The 24,105-nt window shown below is 35.2% G+C and overlaps 1 protein-coding gene across 2 annotated transcripts in view; it reads left to right on the forward strand.

The window, feature by feature from the left end:
• Nucleotides 1-24,105, forward strand: part of LOC150079536 (alanine--tRNA ligase, cytoplasmic-like) — a 292,244-nt gene that overhangs the window by 105,836 nt on the left and 162,303 nt on the right. For both annotated transcript variants that reach the window (XM_090382564.1, XM_090382565.1), the window contains exons 9-11: nt 6,589-6,697; nt 8,469-8,590; nt 17,619-17,763. In XM_090382564.1, the coding sequence (XP_090238690.1) occupies nt 6,589-6,697; nt 8,469-8,590; nt 17,619-17,763 (376 nt within the window). The remainder of the gene's footprint in view (nt 1-6,588; nt 6,698-8,468; nt 8,591-17,618; nt 17,764-24,105) is intronic.

Raw genomic sequence — 24,105 nt, forward strand, 5'->3', positions numbered from 1 at the left:
CTAAAGTAATGGAGAAATCATGTTCCACCATAGTAGGATGGAACAATATTCCACCCTACCATGGAATATTGTTCCCACATCTGGGGCGGTGCCCCAAAAACCTCTCTCAGGCTTCTGGATTCCATTCAGAAGAGGGCAGTTAGGTTAATTAATGACTCCTCTCTAACAGAGTCTCTCCACTTGCTGTCTCATAGACGTACTGTTTCTGCTTCATGCCTTTTCTACAGATACTTCCGTGGGCACTGTTCTTCCAAATTGGCTTCTATAATTCCCGCTCTCTCTTTCAAAACAGTCTGTACACATGTCACCACCATCCAACATCCATTTATTGCCCAACTTCAAACTCACAGAACCAACTTTTCATCTTCCTCGTTCATTTATTCAACTGCCATTTTCCGGAACAACCTTCCTTCGGACGTATTTCCTGAAAATTACAGTCTACAGAAGTTCACGTCTAATGTCAACAAATATCTTCTTTTATCTTCTCAACTTCCAACCCAAACACGGTATTAAGTACTATAGGTTCTAATACCTCTAGTGTTTGGGGTTTTCATTAAAAAAAAAATGAATATTGATAGTACTTGACATTCTTGATAAAATCTTATTGTCTTTTAAATAGTGAATTATTATTATTAATCAATATTTGAACTAATTTTTAATCTTAAAATCCATTTATAATCTTCTAAACTCATATACTCTTTCTAACTGAATTTTGACTGTCAATTTTCTCAACTACCACTCATCTCTCTTATTCAAAGTAGTTATGTTATGATTTCAAAATGCTATTTTTTTTTATAATTTTTTTGAATATGGCTCATAACATAGATGCAGTGCCGACCTATAAATATAGTAGAACCTCATTGTTTGGAGGTGGAGAGATGGGATTACATTTCTAGAGATGTTTTAAACTAGTAGATCCATAAACAGAAAGGTCACTTCCTGTGGGAAAAGGGAGGTTGTGTTCTCAGCTCACAAGATATTTTTGTATTAATATCACTGATGTATAAAAATCATCTATTTATTTTTCCAGCTGTACACATGATAGACATTTACAAATTATCTGATTGCAAGGTGAATTCCTCTGATGAGCTGTCGCCGTCTTTGTCTCTCCTGTGCCATGTGTTTTAGTTCCTCACAATTTCGAAGTCCTGCTTCATCCATCAACGTCCCAATGAAGTTCTTTTTTGGTCTACCCCTAGGGTGTTTTCCCTCCATTGCATCTACAGTGGCGGACAAAAAACTGCATCACCTTAAACAAAGTAACATTTGTAGTGAAATGTATAAGATATTGTCGCAAAACAAAGGTATTATGTCAGATAGCGCTTCTATTGCATCAGACAGTAATTGCAAGGTATTGCATCAGCCATTTCTATAAATACACTGTTGGAAGGATATACATGTTCGTTAGTATCATGTTTTGAAGAGATGTAAGCTCCATATGTTCAGTTGACACCAACAAAAAAAGTGTAGCGTTGCTCTGTCCCAGGAAGGACTTTCTACGCCAGGTGGCAAGGTTATTTGGGTGATTTAATACTGTGAAAGGGCTGTTGGCGAGATATTCCTCAAGTTGTTGTCCATTTCTGGATCCGGTTCGCTCCCGGCTTTGGCTGTACCAGCTTGGAAGAACTACAGTTCACGTCCACGCTGACAAGTATTCTGGCATTCGGTAGTTCAGCAGTTAGGTTCTGGAGATAATTTATAACCAGAAGGATGTCATTCCCAGGTCTGTAGTATATGGATACAGCGTAGAATTCACTAACTGGACAAATAATGTGGGTGCAGGCAGCCCAGGAATGGCAGAAATGAGTGATTTTGATTGTAGTGAAGTCTGGATTGCGAACCAGTGCAGCTGCCCAGGGGGTGTCGCCCTGGCACTGTACAATCTTATAGGTGGTGGGGTATCCCTTAACTTCTTTGGCATGGGTGTAGGTCCATATTTTCTTCTTCTACTTTGTGGTGGAGTTGGCCAGTAACTGCAACTGCAATTGCCCTTTGTGCATTATTTTGTAGGAAGCGTACTCTGTTTGATATTTGCAGATTATGGTGGTTCCATAATTGATCCTTTGCTGGTGTAGCCTCTTTGCTTTTAGATAAATTGGACAATTGCTGTCCCTGATGGAATACAAGTGCTGGATGTTTTGTGCTTTACAGTTTACACATTTTGGGCATGTGTGAAATTCATGGCCTTTTTGTGTGCAATAGCCACACAAATGGGCTCTTTTTGAGTGCACGTGTGACTTGTGTGGCCAAAGCGGCAACATTTGAAGCATTTGGGAACAGCCACATGCTCTTTGAAGCGGTGGCTGCCCCAGTTTATGTATATTCTGCTTTGGTGATTAATGGCCTGCCAGGTTTTGGGTGACAATTCCATAACCCAGTTCATTGAAGTTCCATCTCGTGACTTGGTCTGGTATTTAGGATCAGTTAGGTTGGTAGGATCAGTTAAAGGTTCTACGAAAACATAACAAATTTAAAAAAATTTTACACATTAAAAGTTAAAAATATTGTAGGTACATTTATATCTGGCAGACGAAACAATATTTGGGTCAGGTTTCTTTTACTGCATAGCTTGTGTACTAAACTGCCTTTGTAATTGTAATCCAGAACCTGCACATTACATCGACTGTATACTACTGCACCTACCTACCTAAATACTAGGAAATGACATGCAAATGGCTGTGATTGGTTATGTTCCGTGTTTGGATCCTTATTTCGCATGGTGGGAAACCACCCTCAGTCCTCAGTGTCAGTAAATGTAGTAGTCACAACGTGGTTACACGCGCTGTATGCACACTTGTATAAACCTGTTCGATATTTTTATCAATCTGTACATATCAATCATCCGCTTTGTAAAAAAGCTCAATGTTATACGCAAACTTTAAATTTTAAATTATTGGCATTTAAATTCACCATGAATTTGGACAGTTGGTTAAAAGAAGGAACTTTAAAGAAAAAAAATTATTACTACTTCAATTGTTCGGCATTTACAGCAACTGAGAATGAAGATACAGCAATAAATCAAGAAAACAGGTCTGAATCAGTGAATCTCCTGTTCCCGAATTTGCAGAGAAAAGGGACAAGTCAAATAAAAAGCAAGAAGCATCCAGTTCTACCCAATCTTCTTCTCAAACTAAGAAACAAAATATGATGACAGCTATTTACAAGCATCGGAAATGAATATTGTCCTGAAGCACGATGCCTACTTTGCAAGAAAATATTGCCAAACAGTTCGTTAGCACCTGCTAAATTACGTCGTCATTTTGAGAAAAACCATTGCCCATTGCCTAAAGACATTGCCTATTTTAAGCGAAAGCTTGAGAAATATGACAAGGCTGAACGATTTGTGACACAAAAAATTTAAAACTAAAAATGAAAATGCCACGGAAGCTTCTTACACAGTGGGTTATCACATGGCACTCGCCAGAGAAGCACACACAATTGAGGAATCGCTAATAAAACCATGTGCAAAAGATATAGTGTTGTGCATGTTAAGTGAGGAGTCATGTAAAAAAGTTTAAACTGTGCTACTTTCCAAAAATACATTTTCGCGTTGTATTCGTGATCTTGCTGATGACATCCAGACAGAACTCATTTCTCGACTGCATCAATGTGATGGGTATCCACTGCAATTAGACGAGTCCACTGATGTTGCAGGTCTTGCAATTTTGCTGGTTTTTGTAGGATATGATTTTGACAAAGGAATTGAAGAAGACTTGCTTCTATGCGAAAGTTTACAAACACATACCACTGGTGAGAACATCTTTAACTGTATCCATAATTTTATGAACACACACAGTATAAGTTGGGACGAATGTGTTGATGCGTGCAGTGATGACGCCAAAGCAGTGGTCAGAAAAGTGGCAGGCACTGTGACACGAATAAAAAATGTAGCAGAAAACTTCACCAATAGTCACTGTGTTCTCCACAGACATTCACCTGGTTGCTAAAAATATTTCAATCACACTTAAAACTGTGCTAGATGAAGTGGTCCAGATTATTAATTTTATTAAACTTCTACCATTACAGTCACAATTATTTAAAATTATATGCGAAGATATGAGTAATCATCACTCGGCCCTGCTTTTGCATTCAGAAGTCCAGTGGCATTCACAAGGTAAAGTCCTCATTAGAATGTTTGAATTGCAGCAAGAGTTGTTGGCCTATTTTCTGGATATAAGAAGAATTTGCCAAAAAAAGAAAATATTACACTCTGCTCATTAAAATGTATGTTGACGTTTTTTGTATTTTTTTTATATACTAATAATAATAAACAAAGAATCTGATACCATAATTATCATTTAATTAAGAGTAAAACCTTATCATTTTTTTCCTGACAGGCACATATACAGGGCAGCTGCATTTATTTGTGGGACACGAAAGAGGACAAAATGTGAGTTGCCTTCCCCCTGGAAAAATTACAACTTTAAATTGAAAGTTACAAAAAAATGTAACTTTCAGTTTAAAGGTATTTGACTTTGAACCAAAGAAAATGTTTCACCTGCAGCACATTTATTATTTTTTATATGTGCTATGCTAAAAATATTTAAGGGGTTCTGTTATGTTATAAAAAATATAAAAGGATTCCATCACTAAATTTAATTGGGAAACACTGATATACAGGAATTTTGCTAGTAGGGAAAAGGAGGTGATTATCCCTTTGTATAAGGCAGTGGTAAGGCCATGCCTTGAGTACTGCGTACAGGTCTGGAGGCCTCATTTTAGGAAGGATTTAGAGTTGCTTGAGTGAGTACAGAGAAGGGCAACAAGATTGGTGAGGAAACGAAGGGGTAGTCTTACCAAGAAAGGCTTAAGTTCTGCAAATTGCAGTGTCTGGGGACTAGGCACCTGTGAGGTGATCTGATTGAGATGTATTTGAATGGGTCAATTCGATCCTTGAATGGTTCAATTCTGATGGGATTCTTCTTCTTTGCGAACCTGAGGGGGCATAAATTCAAATTGAGGAAAGACAGTTGTAGAAAAGATGTGTGGAAATTTGCCTTTAGCTAGTGGGTAATTGATTGCTGGAACAAACTTCCATCTGTCATTGTGAAAGTTGATAGCTGAAATAAATTCAAGGAGGAACTGGACAAATGTTTAGAGGGAATGGATGTGTGAAATGTTTTTTTTTTTTTTTTTTTTGGCTGATGCTACATAAGCTTGCTTTCTTGCATCACATGCCTCTATTACTACACGCACAACAGAGTAGTTTACGCACCTCACACGTACTCCGTAGTTAGTTTAGATCTGGCAGTAAGCACCGAAGTTCATGATGGTGCTGATAATTCAAGTGCCATTCACATTGTTTTCAGATGGAAGATTGAAATAAAGCTGTTTCCACCTGGTTATTCTAGGAACTTTCACATGCATTATAAATATAGTTTGAATCAGGCTGACAATGGCAGGTTTCTTTTTTAAAAGATGGTCACTACTCCAAACCATAGAATATATTTATAGTTCTGATCTCTGGCCTTGTCTTTTGTATACTGTCGAATTGTGAAAAAAAACACTGTTTGTCAGTCAAAACTTCATGCAATACCTGGAAGGTAGACAAAAGTGTCCATGTGATTAGACTACAGGTAGCCCTCGTTTTGCACTGGTCCGATTTGTGCCGATTCGCAATAGCACTGATCACTAACCACAATGCCATTTTTATTTTATTTATTTATTATTTTTTATTTTTTTAATTTTTTTAAAAATTTTTTATAAATTGAAAATTTAAAATCGTCATAAAATTTATCAGCATCATACTGTGCTGTGCACTGTTCATGTGATTTACAACGATCTGAGGCAATCAGCAATTGGCGCATCCATATCAGAGACGAGAAAGATTCCCGTGCTCAAAGTAACCACTCGTGGATGCGAGTAGTAAAGGTCCATGCGGTGAACCATTCAGTTGGTTGTTGTTTATGCTATTTACCCGTGTTGGAAATTTATTACCTTAACATTTTTTATTAATTGTGCTATTAATAAATTAAATAATAATAGTGATATCCTTGTGCAGTTTTTGCGTCATGTTATAAAGTTTTTAATTTAATAGAATAAAGAGATGCCATGTCTGGTAAAAGAAGTTCCTTGAATCCTAGTGCAATATTCGGAGGATGGAATCTGGTGAAAGCCGCCCTAATGTGTGTAGGGCTATGAATATGCCTCCATTGACTATTACTACAATTATGAAGAATGCTAATAAAATAAAACAATCAATGCAAAGTGGTAGGTAAAATTTTTGGTGCCCAGAACCTAACCCTGTGATTTCCAATTGACTCCATTATATAAATGGTTCCATTTTTGCCGATTCCATTTGTGCCTCTCCCTCCAGGAACCTAACCCTGATGTAAATCGAGGGCTACATGTATATTTGATTGGGTTGTGTTAAATAGTACTGAGGTCATTCGACTCCGTGCAGCTACTGAATGTTTAAACTGTAAAATTATAAATGAGAAAATAGTACTGATTATGATTTTTCATATTATTTTTTAACTTGGTTCATTGTCAGTTTTGTAATTTATTTGATTTTGTTATAGTTCATTTATATTATATGCCATGTAAATATTCAGCACAATATAAATATGACATTAAGCTCTTTCCTAGATTATGGACACAGTTAATGAAGAGGAAGCTAAGTTTCTTCATTTCTTAAGCAAAGGCATTGGAATACTAAATCAGTTCACAAAAGAAAATTTAAGTTTTACACTGAGTGGTAAGTAATTTTTGGACTAATTCTTGCACAAGGTAAATTTCTAAATGAGGCTTATTTGGTACGGATGTGTAACAAAGAAAAAATTATCAACATTTTATACAGCCTCGGTATACTCTCATAAACAGAACTTGTGTCTGAAGATTAACAATGTTTTATGTCAAAAATAATTCTTTTTATGTCAATAATGTTTTTATATCAAAAATAATGTTTGAATTTAAAAAACTAGTCATATTTAATTGTTTAATTAGATACTTATCGGAATTAGTGTTATTTACTTGCTCATTTTAACTCTTTCTTTCATGCTCTGGATTTAAATTTTTCTAGATGATAATTCTTTGCTCCTCAGTACTTGTTTGAGGTGTACATGTTCCTCTCCTTTTCTGTATTCATTAGACATGTCTGTTTCATATATGTTTTTTCATGTCTGTACATTTGAATGTGTGCCTTTATAGTGTGTGCTCTTCGTTGACCAAATCACCATGCACTAATATGTGAAAACGAATTGTAAATAGGTTGCAGTTTGTTTGTTCTGGGATAACAGTTTTCAAGTTTGATCAGGAGAGGCTAATAATTTTATACTAATATTGTTAGAATCAGAATGCCAACCAGTTGAGAGTACAGTTGAAGTTGCTCTTTGAAATGACATTTGCTGCTGATTGCTTTTTTATTTCTGGGGATAAGTCTGTTATTTAGTTATGCCTGTAGTATTTTTTTTTTACAATGAGGAATTTTGGAAGAACTCAAATAAATTTTTTTTTTTATTTTATGGCCAGTAAACCTAGTTTCTGCTGATTTAAAAGAAATATTTATTTTCTCAGAGCTGTCTGTCTTTGTTTTCATGGGATGGGATTTTTTTATTTATAGCTTTTTAAAAGCTGTGCAGAACATTGGCATTGTAATGAAATTAGGGAAACAGATATGAACAAAGTGTGAAACAATTGTGTCCACAGTTTGCAGTTTTCGAGGGATTTGAAAAAAGTGTGGAGACAGTGCCTATCAGACTGGTGGACATTGGTAGGCAGTGGGGATTTGTTAGCTGATGGTCAGGAATCCATTGATAGCCATAGAAAGGAGTTTGCCAACCAAGAATCGATGGAACTTCTGTTAGAACAGTGGGAAAAAGAAGTCAGGCAGGTGGAAGAAGCAACCAAACAACCAAAGGGCTTAGTTGCAAGGATGTGGCTAAAAGTTTTATGCAAAGAGAAGAAAGAAGAAAAAAAAGTAAGGAGGAGAAAGAAGAAAAAAAAGTAAGGAGAAAAAAGAAAGCAGTTGTTGAGGCATTCTTTGACTACAAGAAAGTAATAGCTGCAGAACTAGTACTATTTACATCAGGTTCTAGCCAACTTTTAAAGTCATTTCCAGAAGCCCAGAAACAGTTTCCTCAGATCCTGATGAGATTTCCTCATACCCCCAACCATCACCCTCACCTTTCCCTTCCAGTAAACATTGATCATCTTTAAGCAACATAGTCCAGCAACAAAAAAGTCACTAATGTTATGGTAAGAAAACAGCTTATTTCCAATATAATACAATAAAGTAAATTATTTACAGCTTATATTTATCTTATAATACAACAGTATTATATTATATTAGTACATAATATAACTTACATCCAACTTCAAACTTTTCAACCTATGAATGAGCCTGTGGTATGCATTAATTTCATAAGTCAAGAACTACTTGTGCTTATTTTGATTTTTAAAAATATTTTATCACAAGTATTACAGCAGAGAATGTTTTAAAATCCCTTATAAGAAAATATATTTATTAGGTAAAGAAACTTGGAAACTATATTCTTACGGAATACCAGAGAATGTTATTGAAGAAATGTGCAGTGCAAGAAATCTTATAGTAGACTGGGAAGAATTCTCTAAAGAAAAAGCTACTAAAACAGTAAAGAACCTTTTAATTCATTTAGTTTATATTTCATTAAGTTGTTCTTATAATAAATGGTTACTCTTATAATGAAAGAACACAATTTTTTTTTGGATGTTAAGTGTTTTTTTTTGTTTGTTTGTTTGTTTTGTGTATAATGTTATATTATAGTTATATATAGTTCAGTATTGAAATATTTATTGTATTACAATTTAGCCTTGACATGACTAATATGTTGGGAAATAATAACAGCTAGTTATAAATTAGCCACCTGTTTATTCCAAATCTACAGTACTTTTATTGGGGGGGGGGGAAGTTGCATAAGAGTGTACCCTGACAGCGGATACCTTTATAAGGCAGTTAAAAATTTGCACAACCCAAATATCATAATTCAAATTTGTTAATTCTTTTACAGTCAAATTAAGAAATCAACTATTATTCTAATAATAATTGTTATTATTATAATCATTATAGTTACAATGCAATTTAGATATAACATGGGTTTTGGGGGAAAACTTTAACGTGGGTATAAGTGAAAAACATTATAGCCAAAAATGAAATTTACCAAGTTTCTTTCCATTCCTTTAACACGAATAAAGCACAGTGACTAAAATAAGTACCATTAAGCAAGCATTTTTAATAAGCAAATGTAATTTTGCACGTTTTTTTCTTTTAGTTTTATTACTGTATTTTGCTGTTCAATGGACAAAATGGGTTAAATGTTTTAAGTGGCAAATGTACCATTACTGTAGTTTTTTTAAAAATAAAGTACTTTAAAATAAAAATAAAAAACAGTGCAACGTCAGTATAACACAGGTATTGGTGAACAACTTGAACACTGCTGTTATAAGCCAGGTGCATTATAGCCGAAAATGAAATTTACCAAGTTTTTTTTCCATTCCTTTAACACTAATAAATGCACAGTAACTTAAAGAAGTACTATTAAGCAAGCATTTTTAATAAGCAAATGTCATTTTGCACATGTTTTTTTTCTTTTAGTTTTATTACTGTATTTTGCTGTTCAGTGGACAAAATGGGTTAAACGTTTTAAATGGCAAATGAACTGTTGCTGTATTTTTTTTTTTTAAATAATGTACTTTAAAATAAAAATTAAAAACAGTGCAACATCAGTATAACACAGGTGTTGGTGAATAACTTGAACACTACTGTTATAAGCCAGGTGCATTATAAACAAAACCAAAATTTACTTAAATTTTTATAAGTATACATACTAAACAACATGAATTATTAAAGGTTATATCATTCTGTTTGCATTAGCTCATTTTACTAATGCACATTGCCGTTATGGACTTGCATTTTACTCATACTTCCTGAAATAGTAATCTAATTTAGTTTGCTGGAACTGATGGTAATGTTTTTTTTTCAGTACATAATTCTTAATAGCAGTCAGATGAACCAATAGAGGTATTCACTATCAATGTGACATTCTAACTATGCCATCACCTCATTAATATATTCCAGCATTTTGTTAATTTCTTCACACGAATCATCCACATTATCTTTTAAGTTACTCCCTATGTCTTGTTACTCCTTATGTTTGTCATTTGTCTTCCTACTGTTCACAGATTTATTCCTTAACCAGTTGACATGCAGCTGGAGCTTCCACATCCACTTCATTCCAAGCATCAGGTCATTTGCTCCAAGACTGCCACCAAGTACATTACAAGCACCCTTTGTTCGTTGTTCTGAAAATGCTTCTAACTCAAAAGTGTAATCAGTGATCCTAACTTTTCCAGTAAATTTTTCCTGCAGTTTATTTATCCCTTGCTAATCCAACATTCAATGCAGTATCTTTCTTTGGTGTTAATATTTTCAGAAATTCTAAAACTTGGGAATTTTGGAGTTTACATCACCAGCAAGTTGCTCACCATAATATCAGGCTTCGAAGGTTTGAATAATGCCTTGATCCATGGGCTGGATCAGTACAGTATGTTATTTGGCAGAAATGCAACTGTAATCTTGTTATCTTTTAATTTAAAGACATTAGCTGAAGGATGGTATGGACAGTGATCCAGACCTTTAATGATACAGGGCTTTAGGCACACAGCAACTTAGGCCATATTATGTCATATGTAATGTGACTGTAAGTTGCATGTGTTCTGTGGTTGATTTGCTGTTTTCTGAATAAAAAAAAAACCCAAGTTTCAGGGAGAAAAAACCATGCTACCCTTCCCTGAGACAACTAACTCAGCCATATGGAAAATACCCATGAAAATTCCTCACATCATTGACAGCATTCAAACTCGGATCTGTTTCACCTGGTGTGAGGAGGACAGTGATTATATTAGCTGTGCTACCCATGAGGGAAAACCATGAGCAAAAATATCAAATGTCATCCAAGTGTTGAAGCTCTTGTTATTTATTTTTATAAATCACAGGCAAGATTTCTGCACTTTAACAATGCTGGACATCCAGTTCTTTTTTTTTTTATTACTGGTGCTACCTGTTTCATGAAAATGGGTTACCATTTGTAAAATTGTTGATTTATCTGGTGAATCAATATTTTTCTTAAAATTCAGCTTTGACATTCACATACAGTTTTGAACAGAAGTATTTTCAACTGTAAACAGACATTCAGGCATAAAATGTGTCATATATTATGCATGCATATCAGTTTAATGTGGATGTCATATATTATGCATGCATATCAGTTTAACAGTCTGGTGTGGATGAACTTGTGTAGGTGAAACCTAACAACCATTGTTTTACATGTGGAGGTATGGTGTTGGCACCAATATGGTTATTTTGACTCATGCAAGTTTTGAATGACCCTGTATTTCCATTCGCTACCTTGAAACAAGATGACCCTAACGCTCAAAATACAAGTGAAGTATGTATGAAACTCTACTGTTTACAGTCTGATTGAAATCAAATTTACCATATGATTTATAGTAAAAATTAATCTAGTTGCACTAAAATTGTCATATTCATCTTCTGAACAAGTAATATCTTGTAAAATAGAAATATCTGTTGATCTAGAACTAGATTTACTAAGAGAAATTACCATTTCTGATTGCTGTTATCTGCCAGGTTTTGTTACTAAATCAGTGTAAAATATAAGCAACTACAATAACCACTTGAACAATCTAAAAAAAAACTAAAATGTATTTCTTGTCATTTTAATAAAATGGCAAAAGCAAACACCCCAGTGCTATTTCTAAGAAATTTTCACTTATGAATTCATGTGAATTTAAAGCATGTGTTGATATTATTGATTGATGAAAGCTATCTATAGCCAAATTATGATTATAAACAGAAATGACATTGTTTTTTAGATAATCACATAACACTACAATAGTATTGAATATTTCTGTCCAAAACAAAACCAGGATATTGAATGCACAGTGCATGTGCTGCATATGGAAAAATCAAATTTTGATCAACATGCCTGTTCATACTGGCGAGTCAGGCAAACAGTTAAGAAAAGTTGTAGTTTTGCACCAGCTGATGAAGTGGCTACTAAAGACTATCCATGATAAAAAAAATTTTTAAATTCTGTTTTTCCTTCAAACCATTTTTATTAACTAATAATTAACCGTTTTCCTTTTTTTTTTTTTTTCTTTTTTTTTTACTGTCAAAGCTCTGAATTTCATCAAGTAAGAACAATTAAAAAGAAAATGAAAAATGAATGGATAATCCACAAATTATAAATTCAGAGGACTATGGACCACAGGTTGGGATCCACTGTAGTAGTAATAGTAGTGGCATGTGATGCAAGAAAGCAAGTGTATGAGTTTATGCAGCATCAGCCAAAAAAAAAAAAAAAAATCACACCATTCTCTACAAATGCCTGTCCAGTTCCTCATTAAATATATTTAACCTATCAACTTCCACAATGACAGATGGAAGTTTGTTCCAACAATTAACCACTCGCTGGCTAAAGGCAAATTTCCACACATCTATTCTACATCTGTCTTTTCTTAATTTCAATTTATGCCCCCTTAGGATCGTAATCTGAACAAGTGGAAGGATCCCATCAGAATTCAGCGTGCTCAATCCATTCAAGGCCTTATACACCTCAATCAGATCACAACGCAGGTGCCTAGTCTCCAGCTGCTGCAATTTGCAGAACTTAAGCCTCTCTTGGTAAGAGGATCCCTTCATTCCCCTCACCAATCTTGTTTCCCTTCTCTGTACACGCTCAAGCAAATCGACATCCTTCCTCAAATGAGGCCTCCAGACCTGTACGCAGTACTCAAGGCGTAGCCTGACCATTGCCTTATACAGAGGGATAGTCACCTCCTTTTCCCTGCTAGCAAAATTTCTATATATCATTGACAAAACCCCATGACCTGCCCTGGCAGCCTGTCTGCATTGCTCAGAAAACTTCATATCTGACTGCACGATTACTCCCAGATCTTTTTCATTTTCTACCACCTTAAGTGTAGTACCACACAGTTGGTACTTTTTTCTCAGGTTACTTCTACCCATATGCAGTACTTTGCATTTGTCAAGGTTAAACTTCAGTTGCCACTTCTTAGCCCATCTGCCCAAATTATCTAGATCCTGTTGCAGTAGCACACTGCCATTACTGTCATTAACAACCCTGCCAACCTTTGTATCATCTGCAAACTGCAACATTAAGCCTAATATACCTTCATCAATATCATTGATAAATATACAAAACAACATTGCACCTAACACCGAACCCTGTGGGACTCCACTAATAACATTAGTCCAAGAAGAGCAGCAACCATTGATTACCACCCTCTGTCTTCTCCCACTCAACCATCCTTTTATCCATTGTAGCAACTTACCCTTAATACCATTCTGCTCCAATTTGTACAATAGTCTTCCATGCGCAACAGTGTCAAAAGCTTTCCTGAAATCCAAATATATGATATCAAAATTATTTTTTGCATCCAGTTCCTTTGTAACCACATCATAATATCCTATAAAATTTGTCAGACAAGACTTTCCCGTAACAAACCCATGCTGTGTCTGAATTATTGCTGCAGTCTTGTCTAGATGATCCTACAATGTATCTTTAACCAGTGACTCCATTATTTTACCCGGAACAGAAGTTAAACTAACTGATCTGTAATTACTTGTGTCACCCTTCGATCACCCTTTGTGAATTGGGGATACATTTTCACATTTCCAGTCAGTGGGGACCTCCCCTGAGTCCAAGGATGCTCTCATAATTATGGCTAAGAGTTTGCTAAGTTGCTTTGCCGCCTCCTTTAATATAACTGAATAGATCTCATCCACCCCAGGTGTGCCTTTCTTATGTTTAACTTCAACAATTTCTCCTCCACTTTGCTATCAGTTATTACAAAATCATTAAGCACCCTGCTACAATTTGATAACCTTCTGCCATTTTCAAACCTTAATAACTCCTCATGTGTGAATGTAGATGCAAAATACTCATTCATTTGTTTGCTATCTGTGCAGGATCATCAACAGTCGAACCATCGATATCAAGTGGACCAATCAGATTCATCCCCTTCCTTTTAGAGTTTATATAAGTAAAGAAATCCTTGCTGTTTTTCTTAGTATCTTTTGCCAAAGATTTCTCATAATCTGCCTTCACCTGCCTAACCTCCTTTGTGACCTGATTACAGACTAGCTTATATCTGCCATAGGCTTCTGAGTTGCTTGATAATTTATATGCATCCCATGCATTTTTCTTCTCTGTCACGAGTCTCATTAGTTCATTTGATAACCATTTAGGCCTAAACCTTGAACACTATTTCTTAATAGGTATGAAACTTTTAGTAGCATCCACGATTAATTCCTTGAATGCTTCCCATTTAGAATTTACTGTTGGTAACATCATCAGTTTATCCCACTGTACAGAATTTAAAAATTGTCGGAGACCACTGTACTCACCTTTACGGAAGCAAAAACCCTTTCCTTTACCCCTGATGGTAATTATATCTTTAAGTAAATCCCACATCAGTACACTGTGATCACTGCCACCTAGTAGTTCCTTTATCTGCAAATTCTTAATACACGAATGATCACTGCTGATAACCAGATCAAGAGTATTACCCTCTCTGGTTGCCTCTCGAACATGCTGCTGCAGAAAACAATCATCCAATAAATCCCCAAAAGTCTTAGTGTGTGAGTGACCAACCCACAAGTTCCAGTCAATATCTGGGAAGTTAAAATCCTCCATAATAACACATTCTGATTTACTAGCCCACCCATTGTACTCATTCGAGTCATTAGGCCAATAACACACTCCTACTCTTATTTTTGCTTTCGCATTGCTTATGTCACATCAAACTGACTCAACAGTGCACTGTTCATCTATATCAACTGGATGCACTTCTTTTGATTTTATGTTTTTCTTTAATTAACAGCATAACACCTCTTCCCTTCCTATCCTGTCTATCCTTTCTGTACACATTGTACTTACCAAATTCCAGTTCTGCATTCCTTATATCTGTGTGACACCACGTCTCTGCTATCTTAACAATATTCGCCTTTGATATCTTGACCAACACTTCAAATTCTTCAAATTTATTTACTATACTTCTAGCATTGGTATACATGCAAGTGTATATGTACCTGTCCTTATTATTAGTTACCCTAACAGATCCCATATACCCATCTGTTTCACGATGACTGCCATCAGTCCCTGAAACCCCCAGCACCCCTCGCTTCAGGTCACTATTTATTCCAATAGAAGTTGTGCAAGAATCACCTTCACCTCTGCCTGTGGCTACTTTTAACCTTTTAGTCTGTGAATCCCCCCAAACTAGCAGTTTTCCGACCCACCTAACACTGCCTCGATAGCATCAGCAAATATTCTTGCACCCTTTCTATTTAAGTGTATCCCCTCTCTGTAGAAGCAGTCTCTCCTGTTAACAAGCACAGACCACGCTGAAAAAAATTCTACCCCTTGAGCCTTGCACATTCCCTCCAGGGCCGAATTGATTGACAAGGCTCTCCTCATATACTACCTCCTATCGTGTATGGGCAGATTTGCAGACACTTTCAAATTTAACCCTAATTCACGACTTTTTTGCAGCATTGACCTGAACTTGTTAAGTAAATCTGCAGATCTCCTATTCTTAATGTCATTGGTGCCAACGTGTACAATAATATCACCTTCTGTGCTCGTAAAAGATGATATATGCTTTACTTTTGCCCCTGGCAGACATACCCTGATCCTGTTCCATCTATCCTTTTTACACAATATATTCCCTGTTTCCCTGACAATAGAGTCACCAACAATAACTAGTTCCTTTGGGACCAGCGCATTCTGCCTTGGAGATTGCCGCTGTGTTGTCTGATGCCAGGAGTGAGTTCTGTCGTTGAGTTGGGCAGCTGAGAGCTTGACGTGCCCCTCATATTAATTTCTTTGAGAGCATCTACCCTACACCTCAAGCTCTCATAGACGCCCAGTAGAACGCTGAGTTGATGCCTAATTTCTATACACTCTTTGCACCTGGCACACACAAAGACATCCTCCTTGGCTAGATCATGTTCTGTTCCAGAGAGTTCGGCAAACATTTCACAGGTTGCACGTTTTTTTAGGCTGTGATGTGTTGGAGAATTGCCCCCCTCAGTTCTTCCCCGAGTCACAGCACTCCTGCCACTTTGTGCCCATTGCTTTGCTGCTCTAGTCTGGGGCATGATATTTTAAATTAATAAGATCAATAAATTTAATTAATTAATTGTCAATACTATGCTATCTAATAGAATCCTAAATGCAGTGATGCATATTACGTTATATAATTATACGTTAGAGCTGCCTAGTTACCACAATTAAAAATTTGAATTCCCTACTACTCTGTACAAAAACAATGGCTGCAAGATTCGAACAAAATAACAGTTTTACGTATATTAAGTAGTAATCTACAAAAACTCTTTATCTAAATTAAAAATAAAAATAACCAGCGTAACAATAACTGTAAGACTACATATAAAGTACAATATAAAATAACAATTAGGTAAATAAAAAGGCAAACACTTATTGCTTTTTTGGAGCCTGTATTTCACAGCTGTAATTTTTAAAGAGAGTCAGCGCCCTCCCTTATACACACAGGAGGGTGCTGTATACAACAGAACACTGGGGTACACACACCCCACTGTTCTGTGTGTGGGATGTGTATACCTCGAGTATACTAGGCATTCGTAGTATTTTTTAATCTGACACATAGGGGTTATACCTGGTGTTACTAAGTCCCAATGTGAAAGTGAGTGCAGGTGGAAGATTTAGCTATTGCAGAGCAACCAGACTTTGCTCAAATTTGCTAGTCTTGGCTCATAAGTGAGACCTAAATATGAGCTCCATCAGCATTTTAGACTTCCGAGTGACAGGCTTAGCTCATTAGCTAAGGCTGATACAAACCTAAATACCTAAATATTGTGTCTACAGATATATGCCTCCACTAATAATAAATAAGTTATAATAATTACTATTTATCATTTGTGTATTAATAATATACAGATGATAAATAATAACTATTTTACAACTATCATAGAACTGTGCACTTTTATAATGCAGGTATTAATAATTTGCCAAAAATAAGTGCAGCAAATATAAATTATCATAAAAATTAAATTAATGAAAAATAAATTTCCATAATTCAAACTGATTATTCAAATGAAGACATTGGTGATCTCTTATTTGTTATTGTATTGTCCTCTGTGTACATGACTTCTGTGTTTTTGTATTCTTAAATTATATATAGCTGAGGCAGCCAAAGGAAATTCAGCAAAACAATAACCATTTTTGCCATTATTTCAGTAAATTGAGGATCAGCCTGTTCTTTTAATGTTTTAGCATAAGTTGTAACAGAATCAAAATTATTTATTTTTTTATTTGGGATTTACTGAAATTGTATCTTGTTTGAACAGTATTTCTAATTTTTTTTCAGCGGATGAGAGTCATCCTGTGGTATAACTGAAATTGAGTTTTGTTATTTTGATGTACTGTATTTCTTATGCTCCATGTCATTGCAAATGGTGTATGCTTTTATGTTTTAGTATTTTGGCTGAGCATTATATAAAGTTGTGCTTTATGCATATTTCTAAAGCTGATTTTTGTATTTGTTATATTATAATTTAGGAGAAATTAGTTCAAGTGTCCAGTAATATAAATGGAAAAGACCATAGAGCTCTCCAACATATTGAAAAATTTCTTGAACAGAAAAACATCTCCATAACAGATGATAGGTTCAAGTACAGTTATATATCACATGGGAACTCTTATAGTAAGCTTTAATGAATTTTCTTACTTTTTCTTTGTATAATATTTAATCTGGAACTTAATTTTCATTTTTGTAATAATAAGTATGCTAGTTTGGAATATGTAATGACAGGCCACATTAATAATCAGTTGTCACGGGTTTTAGTTTCCAATTTATCATACCAAATTAAATAACTGAATTGTGTTTACCTCCATAAATCTGTATTGTATGCACTCTTTTTTTTTTTTTTTTTTTTTTTTCAGTATAGCAAAAGCTTTGTTATTCATCACTTAAATAACTGGAAAGCTCTGGTAACTAGCATGTTTATATTCCAGAGCAGCGATAGTAAGGGCCACTAGTTAAAGTAATTTTCTTTGTGGTTCACATTATAAAAAATGTAACTCATTGGGCTCCAGATTCCCTTTTGGCCTTAAATTAAAGAACATCAAGTAAATATATAATAACATATTTTTATTTCTTTTTATTTATTACTTTCTTATAACCTCGTGTTGTTTGGCATTACATGAATGCAAAATGGGATGACCTACGAGACTTCTTTTCTTCTTTTCCTTGGTCGGATTACTGTTTCAAAACGTCTGATGTCAACATTTGCTCAGATCGTGTCAGTGAAATTATTCTTGCAGGAATAGAATCCTTTATCCCACACTCCACTTTAAAATCTCGTCCTTTATATAAACCTTGGTTTTCCAATAAATGTGCTAAGGATGTCCAAGAGAAGAATATTGCATATCGTAATTGGCTTGTTTCTAATTCTTCAGTTTCATTTTCTGCCTACACCAAAGCTTGCAACAACAATTGTAAAGCAGTTATTAATCAGTCCAAACTAGAGTTTGAACAGGCTAAGAGTAGAAAACTTGCTTCTTGCCCTAATGGTAGCTGAGCAATCTGGTCTCTTTCCAAAGCTATTGGCCACAACTTTTGCCCATCTCTGCTCCTACCTCTGTCCAAACCAGATGGTTCTGTTGTCACTTCAGCCAAGGATAAAGCTGATCTGCTAGCATCCCATTTTTCTTCCAGCTCATGTATTAATGATCTTGGTAAAACACCTCCCACCATTCCCAACTCGCTCCATTCAATGCGTCCTGTGGTCTTCCGTCAAAAGGATATCAGAAGGATTTTGATGAATCTTGATGCTAAGAAAGCTCCAGGTCCTGATGGTATTTCTCCACTTGTTCTCAAAACCTGTGCTCCTGAACTTACTCCTATTCTTTGCCACCTTTTTTCACTTTCTTATTCCAAAGGTGTTTTTCCTCCTGCTTGGAAATTTGCTCATATCCAGCCAGTTCCTAAAAAGGGTGACCAATCCCTCCCATCCAGTTATCTTCCCATTGCAATTACTTCTACTCTTTCTAAAGTAATGGAGAAATCAATTAACCGCCAACTCTTAAACTACCTAGAAACCTTCCGTCTGATCAACGATCACCAGTATGGATTCCATCAGTGTCCATCCACTGTGATATTCTGGCTTATGTTACCCAGTTATGGACTAATTCAATGGAAAGGTTCGGTGAAACACAAGTAGTTGCTCTTGACATCTCAAAGGCTTTTGATCGTGTTTGGCATAAAGGTCTTCTAAACAAGCTTCCATTTTATGGTTTGCCAACTGTTTTTAGTAATTGGTTATCCAGTTTTCTCTCTGATCGCTCACTGAGGGTGATGGTAGATGGCTCTCTATCTTCTAACTTCTCCACTAATGCCAGTGTCCCCCAAGGTTCAGTTCTTTCCCCCCACTCTTTTCCTCTTGTATATCAATGACCTTCTTCCATTGACTGGAAATCCTATCCATAGTTTTGCTGATGATAGCACATTGCATTAAACTTTCCATTTTGAGAAACCTTGTCCTGCTCAATCAGCTTCAACTTCTCGAAAATCTGCTACCAATTCCTTAAATGCCAATCTTCAGGTAATTTTCCAGTGGGGCAAAGACAACTTAGTTGATTTCAACCCTTCTAAAACTCAGTCTTGTCTTATATCTCGCAAAAAGGATTCTTCTGCTCCTATGCTTATCTTTAGTGACACTCCAATTTCTAGGCAAAATGATATATCTCTTTTGGGGATTACTAACTTCTAATCTCTCTTGGCACAAGCACATTACAAATATTGCTTCCTCTGCATCTAAAAAACTTGGTTTTCTCTTTTGCTCTTGCCGTTACTTTTCTTCCAAACAGCTGCTCACTCTGTATAAATCGGAAATCCGCCCTGCCATGAAATATTGTTCCCACATCCTGGGTGGTGCCCCCAAAACTCCTCTCAGGCTTCTTGATTCCATTCAGAAGAGGGCAGTTAGGTTAATTAATGATTCATCTCTAACAGAGTCTCTCCACTCACTTTCTCATAGACGCACTGTTTCTGCTGCATGCCTCTTCTACAGATACTTCCATGGGCACTGTTCTTCTGAATTGGCTTCTATAATTCCCGCTCTCTCTTTCAAAACAGTCCGAACACTTACCGCCACCAGCCAACATCCATTTACTGTCCAACTTCAAACCCACAGAACCAACTTTTCATCTTCCTCATTTATTCATTCAACTGCTGTTTTCTGGAACAACCTTCCTTCATACGTATTTCCTGAAAATTACAATCTACAGAAGTTCAAGTTCAATGTCAACAAATATCGTCTTTCGTCTTCTCAACCTCCAACCTAAGCATGGTACTAAGTACTATATGTTCTAATACCTCTCATGTTTGGGGTTCACATAAAAAAAAAAAAAAAAAAAAAAAGAATACAAAGAAAGGTGCGCTCTGTATAATGTATAATTAGTATTTTTTTCCTATTTTTTTCCATCCTATTTTAATGTTACTTGTAAAATTAAAGGAAGTTAAAAAATACAAAACTAAAAAAATTGCTTTCCATTTACTGGCAGTTGCCATATAAAAAGTTAGTTCATCATTGTAATTTGATCATTTCAGTTGGATTATGAAAATTGAGTGTTATAGTTACATTTTATCTCCTGAAATTTAAGCCATCCGAAAAAAATTACATTGGGAAAAAAAAAAAAAAAAGCATTGATGTTAGTATTGATCAAGAGAATGAGGAGATGTTTAGTTTGAATTGGTTTTGCAGTGCTCTTCAGTAAAGAGATTAAACTTTACTTTTTCAATTATCTTATATACTTTTTGTTGGTTACAGTATGGTTTGTATTGGAACATATCCATATCATTTTAGATTTACTATTGTTATCTATTGGTTTTTTTCCCCTTAGGTTAATGTGGTTCGCTTCTGAGATAACCAGAACATCCTAATCCCCATGCATGCTGGATAACAAATCTTTTATCGTATACATGATTATATTTGCATGTACAGAGTTTGAACTGGCTAAATTTAAACAGAAAGCATACAAACTCACTATAGTTTAACATAGTGAAAGAAAGCACACTCACTCTATTTAACTATGCACTTTATTCTGACCAAGAATGTACACAGCAAGCATTTCATATATAGCTTATATAAATTCTTCTTCTGTGCTATATATTTATTTTGCACCACTTATCAGAAAATTTGTTATATGAATTGTGAAGTAGAAATCATGCTGATTGAGTTGGAAACATATTTGTTGCTTTCTAAAAAAAATATGTGTATATATATATATATATATATATATATATATATATACAGGGTGATTCACTACCAGTGCGACAAACTTGCAGGAGGTGTAGGGGGCGCAAAAACGAATCGGAATCACATAGCATTGCAGGGTCCGAAATGCCTTCGTCATACAGTAGAGGAAGTTGAACGGGAGGTCACGTGAACAGCGATCCCGCTGGAAGTCAGCATTTGCGAACCGGTTCCCGAGGCAGTAGGATGGACGAGTATTCAAATGTTGAACTGGCTGACATGCACATCGGATATGGAGCTGCGGACTGTAACGGGCGCACCGCTCTGCACTTGTACCAGGAATGTTTCCCGCACAGGCGTGCACCTTATCATACGATTTTCGCACGTGTGCACAGAAGGTTACGTGAGACTGGTTGTTTCACAAGAGGTACAATGAATCGAGAGCGAACGACGAGGATGCCAGACAATGAGGAGAATGTCCTACTTCTTGCAGAAGGCAATCCGAGTACGAGTACTCGAGCAATAGGCCAATGATTGGGTATTTCCCAGTCCACTATATGGAGGATACTGTCAACAAACCAAATGAGTTCATACCATCTGCAACGCGTCCAATCATTGGAGCCTGTGGATTATCCACTCCGGAGGACTTTTGCTACTTGGTTTCTTCAACAGAAACGGTTCGCAAATGCTGACTTCCAGCAGGATCACTGTTCACGCGACCTCCCGTTCAACGTCCTCTACCGCATGACGAAGGCATTTCGGACCCTGCAATGCTATGTGATTCCGATTCGTCTTTGTGCCCCCTACACCTCCTGCAAGTTTGTCGCACTGGTAGTGAATCACCCTGTATATATATATATATATATATATATATATATAGAATATTATTAGAAAAAGTAAATCAATCCAATAATAATACCATCAGGGACCTAAGAAAACGCAAAAAAAAAAAATATATATATATTATTATCGCTTTTTACCGACAATCTAGATGACTTCAACTGGGGCCAACCACCCAGAATGAAGGCAAAAAACGACAAGAGGTTCTCTGTTTCTGTGATGATCAATATATACTAAGTAATTTAAATCTAAACCAAATATAAACCAGTATAGGTCAAATGTAAATCGAATATAAATAAATCGAATGATGATAAAAGTTAAGAAAAATTTTGAAATATTAGAATCAAAGGTAAGAAATATAAGTAAAATATAAATGTAAGCTTATATTAATCATCGTTGACCCGACAGAGAACGTAATTTAATGATTAAAATAAGATTAAATATGTAATACATTCTACATTTGACCGTATCTAGGACATAATGTAATAGTCGTCAAAATAATGTGGTGCCCCCTATGTGATGGATACGCTAAAAATAAATAAATAATTAAATTAACGCAAAGAGAAACATGCAGATAGTAAGAAGAAAAACTAAAGGAGTAGGAATAATAGAACCTGAACTCCACAAAAAAAAAAATCTTTTTTTTTTTTTTTTTTTTTTAATACTTATAGTTAAATTCATTTAAATTTACTTAAATTCATGCTGAGATAACATGCAAATTCAGCTCAGGGTCCTACTATGGGAATGGGTGTGCGATCCCGGGCATACCCGAGCCACAACTTATATCTTGTAATGTCTTTAAACTGACCTACACTCTTTATTTTTATTTCTCCGAAATTATTAGGGCAATCCGAGGACGTAGGAGAAACTATTTCTTATCTATACCACTATTTTTCGCCTTTGTGGAGTTCAGGTTCTATTATTCCTACTCCTTTAGTTTTTCTTCTTACTATCTGCATGTTTCTCTTTGCGTTAATTTAATTATTTATTTATTTTTAGCGTATCCATCACATAGGGGGGCACCACATTATTTTGACGACTATTACATTATGTACTAGATACGGTCAAATGTAGAATGTATTACATATTTAATCTTATTTTAATCATTAAATTACGTTCTCTGTCGGGTCAACGATGATTAATATATGCTTACATTTATATTTTACTTATATTTCTTACCTTTGATTCTAATATTTCAAAATTTTTCTTAACTTTTATCATCATTCAATTTATTTATATTCGATTTACATTTGACCTATACTGGTTTATATTTGGTTTAGATTTAAATTACTTAGCATATATTGATCATCACAGAAACAGAGAACCTCTTGTTGTTTTTTGCCTTCATTCTGGGTGGTTGGCCCCAGTTGAAGTCATCTAGATTGTCGGTAAAAAGCGATAATAATATATATATATATATATATATTTTTTTTTTTTTTTGCGTTTTCTTAGGTCCCTGATGGTATTATTATTGGATTGATTTACTTTTTCTAATAATATTCTATAGACATTTATGGCTGTATTGCATGATTGCTTGCAACTGCATTGACCCATAAATATTAGTTATTGTCTTTTTAACTTTCTTTCTTTCCTTTTTTATCACTAATATAATTATAATTATATATATATATATATAATTTTTTTTTTTAATGTAGTGGATGTGTTTTCTAGTTAAGCTTAGATTTGTGGTGTCCTATGAAACTAATTATATTTTTAAGATCCTTTTGACTTGTCTGATTTTGGATAATCTTAAATGTTATTGTGCTACAAGTGTAGAAAATAAAGGGCAATCAAAAAAAAATATTTATCATAGCATTGTAACATTAAAACTGTTCATTTGTTTTCATTTTATTAAATAGTAGTAGTAGCAGAAGGTGGTAGCATTAGTCTTTTCTATGTAGGATGTTACAGTGAATGTCAGGTTTTGAATTGTTTCCTTATAATCACCT

Source organism: Mastigoproctus giganteus, chromosome 10, assembly GCF_048544385.1.
Source record: "Mastigoproctus giganteus isolate SK-2022 chromosome 10, ASM4854438v1, whole genome shotgun sequence".
NCBI classification, from domain to species: Eukaryota; Metazoa; Arthropoda; class Arachnida; order Uropygi; family Thelyphonidae; genus Mastigoproctus; species Mastigoproctus giganteus.